At 35.7% G+C, this 5300-nt stretch overlaps 1 protein-coding gene across 1 annotated transcript; it reads left to right on the forward strand.

The window, feature by feature from the left end:
* The first annotated feature begins 11 nt into the window (after positions 1-11).
* On the forward strand, positions 12-4858 carry LOC18039364 (aspartic proteinase). Its single transcript, XM_006428266.2, has 14 exons — positions 12-37; positions 811-1173; positions 1269-1329; positions 1452-1546; positions 1632-1744; positions 1872-2040; positions 2123-2162; positions 2538-2602; positions 2726-2839; positions 2934-2998; positions 3368-3515; positions 3598-3717; positions 4303-4391; positions 4503-4858. Exons 2-14 carry the CDS (start codon positions 817-819, stop codon positions 4585-4587), a joined length of 1521 nt encoding a protein of 506 aa, XP_006428329.1. The 5' UTR covers positions 12-37; positions 811-816; the 3' UTR covers positions 4588-4858.
* The last annotated feature ends 442 nt before the right edge of the window (positions 4859-5300 follow it).

The raw sequence follows: 5300 nt of genomic DNA on the forward strand, positions 1-5300 counted from the left end.
GGAAAGCTTCAAACTCAGCTTCAGCAGAAAACCAAAGGTTTGGCTTTGACTCTTTGATTTCTTTCTCTTGATCGTCTTCATCATCTAATATAATATATGATCATCTATGAACATGAGTCTTTGACCTATTTCTCTTGATCATCTTTATCATATATGTAACACATGATCATCTATGAACATGTTAACAAGAACTTGTTGATCAGTGATCATCAACACCATATATACTTAAATTCTTGATCATCTGTTTAGTAGTAGCAGTATTTTGTAAGCTTGGTTACCTTATTTCATTTTATGCTTGATGATCAAATAATATTGTGCCTGTGTACTCAAAAACCTTCTTTTTTTTTTGGTCCCCAACTTGGTTTATACTTTATATTCAGTTTTATTAAAGTAATTGTTTCTGATGATGGTTTTCATTTTTCAGAATCCTTGTGGTTTTGGTTTTGGTTTTGGTTTTGGTTTTGGTTTCTGCTTGTGATTACTTTTGATGGTTTCATTTCTTAAATCATCATCACTAACATATATATTTTTCTTTTATCTCTAGTGAATTTATTTCGTTATTTCTAAAACAAAATGGTGATTTAGTAAGTGTTTTGATGTTGTCTGCCTGAAGATATGTTTGATTTTATTGATTATACTACATGTTAAATAATTTTCATGAGTGCAAAATTGTTTATGATTGACAATTAATTTGGTGATTCTATTATTATTCTAGCTGATGTTGATTCTTTGATGTCAAAACTTTCAAAATTAATAGTTAATTCTGAGAAGCAAGGCCAGTTCTGACTCTTTTGTCATCTTTTCTGACAGAACATCATGGAGCAGAAACTTCTTCGGTCAGTTTTCTGTTTATGGGTGCTAGCGTCGTGCTTGCTTCTTCCTGCTTCCTCTAATGGCTTACGGAGAATTGGCTTGAAGAAGCGGCGTCTAGATCTTCATAGTCTAAATGCTGCAAGAATAACAAGAAAAGAGCGATATATGGGGGGAGCAGGTGTTAGTGGCGTGCACCATCGTTTGGGTGATTCAGATGAAGATATTTTGCCTTTGAAGAACTTTATGGATGCTCAATACTTTGGAGAGATTGGTATTGGCTCTCCCCCACAAAATTTCAGTGTCATATTTGATACCGGCAGTTCCAATCTCTGGGTTCCATCTTCAAAGTGCTATTTCTCTGTGAGTTCTGCTGATTTCCTTTTTGTTGCTGTTAATACTATCCAAAATATTAAAAAAAAATGAAATGCAATCTAATACCTCATTCTTATGTGCAGATTTCCTGCTATTTCCATTCGAGGTACAAGTCCAGAAAATCCAATACATATACCGAAATTGGTAATGTTTTCAGTTTCATGGCCATGATATTTTGTGGATCATAGGCGTGGTAGATGTTTAGAAGCATTTCAAATTTGTTGTGTAAGTAAAGCTCCAATTTTTCTTTCTGAATTGTGATTCAGGAAAATCCTGTGAAATAAACTATGGATCTGGATCAATTTCTGGCTTCTTCAGTCAAGACAATGTTGAAGTTGGGGATGTTGTTGTCAAGGATCAGGTGTGTTCTTGTTCTGATAGTTCATTTTTTAAATTGGTGTCCTTTCACTTGGCAATGTGCATGCCTTCAAATATTTCTTTTGCAGGTTTTCATTGAGGCTACACGAGAAGGGAGTCTCACTTTTCTATTGGCAAGGTTTGATGGAATAATAGGGCTTGGGTTCCGGGAAATTGCAGTTGGGGATGCTGTGCCTGTGTGGTATGATTCTCTGAATCTATTCTATTTTATTTGTTTTTAACTGTGGTTTTTGGTTAGTTTGAAGTTCTGCTTTGCTTCAAATCTTTTGGTGCTTTTTCGGATGAACTGATACATGGCAAGAGTGCAGGGACAATATGGTTGAGCAGGGCCTTGTAAGCGAGGAGGTCTTCTCATTCTGGCTCAACAGGGATCCAGACGCTGAAGAGGGTGGAGAGATTGTTTTTGGTGGTGTTGATCCAAAGCACTTTAAAGGGAAGCATACCTATGTTCCTGTTACTAAAAAAGGCTACTGGCAGGTGAACGTATGATTGTTTTTGGAAACTTTCTCCTTGCTAGGAACATTAATATAAGAACTGATTTTTAATGTTGTATTTTCAGTTCAATTTGGGAGATATATTAATTGGGAATCAGTCCACAGGTGATCTCATGGAACTTTTCTCTTACCCATCACTGAACCCATATTGTGTGTGATTACCTCTTAAAATTGACAGGGACATAGCATGATTGTGCCATTTTAGTCTGATCTGGCAAATCTTAATGTTAAATTCTTAGCGAGTGCTCGGGTAGATAGGGTACCCATATATTTTTCATTCGTTAACTCCAGTTGCTTTTCTAGTTGATTCAAAACATAAAATTTAGCCCCTATAATTTTGAAAATACTATTCCCGTGTAATTTTGGTTTTGTTTGGGAAATGAGCATGTGTGAAGTTTCTTCTGGTTGAAGATCAATATTTCTTACAAGCTCTTAGAAGAAATTTTGTTAAGTTTTGATAATCATTATAATTTTTCTCAGGTGTTTGTGAGGGTGGTTGTGCTGCCATTGTGGACTCAGGAACATCCTTACTAGCCGGTCCAACAGTAAGAGCTTTCATTTTTTGACAGTTTTTTTACCAAAAAGCCTTCAGGCTTCGTCAATTATCTTGCCTCTGCATTTGTTTCATTTTCGTCTTCAGAGTTGAACTCATGGACCATAATTTTCAGCCTGTTGTGACTGAAATCAATCATGCCATTGGTGGTGAAGGAGTTGTTAGTGCGGAGTGTAAGCTAGTTGTTTCCCAGTATGGGGATTTAATATGGGATCTCTTAGTATCAGGGGTACGTGTACTTTTATAAATTTGTCATCATTTCTTTCCAATATCAATATAAATAACCAATTTTGGATTGATATATCTATTTTGATATGGAACAGCTACTACCTGAGAAAGTATGTCAGCAGATTGGTTTATGTGCTTTCAATGGCGCTGAATATGTGAGGTTAGGAATTCCTATTACTCGTGTTCTATTTGTTCTCAATGTTCGCCTTGCTATGCAACTTGTATATTCTTTAGGTTCTTGCCGCCAATTAAGCCGTTGAAAAATTGCATTCCTGTGTAAGCTCTCTAGTGTACTGGAGCAGATTGTTGTGATATTTGAGCAACATATATATTTGCCATTGGTTGGTACATGTCAAATCTGCAGCTTTTTGCTATCATGATTCAACGAGTCTGCTTAGATGTCAGTTTCCTGCTGTTCTCTATTCTGACACAAAAATGTCTCTTTTACTGGTCTCCAAAAAAGCTCAGGGGTTTTTCTTTAGATGTGAATAAGAAATTTCCTGAACAGTTCCTTCTATTTTCTTTGCAGTACTGGGATCAAGACCGTGGTTGAGAAGGAAAACGTATCAGCCGGGGATAGTGCTGTGTGCAGTGCTTGTGAAATGACCGTGGTTTGGGTCCAGAATCAGCTAAAACAAAAGCAAACAAAGGAGAAAGTACTCAGTTATATAAATGAGGTGACTCCTTTGAAATTCCTCCTGTTATCAGAAAGCCATATCCATGTGTTCCTTGTATTAAGCATTATTTAATCTTCAACAGCTCTGCGACAGCCTGCCAAATCCGATGGGAGAATCAATTATTGACTGTGGTCGCATTCCAACCATGCCAAATGTTTCATTCACCATCGGAGACAAAATTTTCAACCTCTCTCCAGAGCAGGTTAGTTTTATGTGATGTGTTCCTCTTGTGGATTTCAATTTCTTATTGGTCATTTTCAATTTTGCTGCTCCTGCTGCCCCTAAATTATAAATAATGGTTTAAGATTAGAAACTATCTGGCTAGGGAATGATCCAATATTCTAAAATTTATTTGGGAAAATGTTGTAGAAAAGATCTAAACTTCCAAATGCCAGCTTTTAAAATTTGGTAAGATATAATTGCATTGTGAATTAAAATTCATGAAGAATAATTAACCCATATACTGATTAGAACCGTGCTTAAAATGATATGATCATCCATCCTGCTCATTGTTACTTGAGAGAATCTTGATTAAGCTTCTAACTTATCAAATGGGACCGTTCCACTTCAATGGGTGATAACATCTGCAGTAAACATTTTGCTTTGAAGGTTTCATTAATTACAACCAAAAAAAAAAAAAAACAATTTGTTGATTTCATGACAGGATGTGACTGTGTGTTTGTGTGTCTATGACTGAATCTAATATCTTTATATTCTTAGCAAAAATGCACATTGGCATACTTATCCCTCTATTTTTTATTGTGAATTCTTGTGCTACGTGCTGCAGTATATTCTGAAAACCGGAGAAGGGATTGCAGAAGTCTGCATCAGTGGCTTCATGGCTTTCGACCTGCCTCCTCCAAGGGGTCCTCTGTGGTACGGCACCTTCTCTGACTGAAACTTCTTAGAGCTGCATCGTAAACTGCATTTTTGCAGTCAAGTTTGTGTGACATTCCCTTTTGTTTATTCCTTGGTTTATTCATGCAGGATTCTGGGAGATGTATTCATGGGGGTTTATCACACTGTTTTCGACTCTGGTAAGCTCCGGATCGGCTTTGCTGAGGCTGCGTAATGATCTACTTACTGTCAAGTTTTTATGTAGTAGCAGCGATCATCACCTGCTCATATGAGGAGGAGGGTTGTAGAATGTAGATTATGGTTTTCATGTACTGTAAAACGATCAGTATGCTTTTATGCATAACTATCATCATCATCACCACAGATGATATGCTGATATATACTTATGTAAAATCCTATCATCCTATGTTTAAAGTACTTCAATTTTATGATATTCTGACGTGATAGCTTTACTTATTTGGAGAAATTTCATCTTATAACTGTCATTGGACTTCGTTTTTTCCTTTAAATGTTATCATTTTTCTCTTTTGAGTATAATTTAGATAACATTATTGGTTCTACTCCCATTGTTTACTCCTATTCCAAAAAAACCCTAATTTTTTTAATTTACAAAGTGTCATTTTTCTACTTTGTGCTATTAACAAATGTAAGCTTTTAGTGATGTCAAAAAGATGGTAGTTGAGATATATCATATTGTCGTTTGCTGAAAGTATCAATTTTCAATTGAATGGGTAATAATTTTCTACCCATTGTTCACTTAATTACACTTTAGGACAGGATAACCATTTTTACTGAAAAAATCTCAACACTGTTGACCCAAAAAAAGAAAAATTGCTATAATTTATAAACATCAAGCAGACTGTCGAACAAGTTCAGTTTTTCTAGGGTTTTTAAAATTGAAGAAAACAGTAGGTGGACAAGTCATAA

The sequence above is a fragment of the Citrus clementina genome, unplaced genomic scaffold (assembly GCF_000493195.1).
Source record: "Citrus clementina cultivar Clemenules unplaced genomic scaffold, Citrus_clementina_v1.0 scaffold_6, whole genome shotgun sequence".
In the NCBI taxonomy this organism is placed as follows: Eukaryota; Viridiplantae; Streptophyta; class Magnoliopsida; order Sapindales; family Rutaceae; genus Citrus; species Citrus x clementina.

Excerpts from the sequence above, each read along its gene's own strand:
- LOC18039364 (XM_006428266.2), top strand. The coding sequence starts at position 817 with ATGGAGCAGAAACTTCTTCGGTCAGTTTTCTGTTTATGGGTGCTAGCG. Across the intron at positions 1,745-1,871 it reads GGGGATGCTGTGCCTGTGTG|GGACAATATGGTTGAGCAGG; the intron begins GTATGATTCTCT and ends GCAAGAGTGCAG. Across the intron at positions 4,392-4,502 it reads CCTCCAAGGGGTCCTCTGTG|GATTCTGGGAGATGTATTCA; the intron begins GTACGGCACCTT and ends TTATTCATGCAG.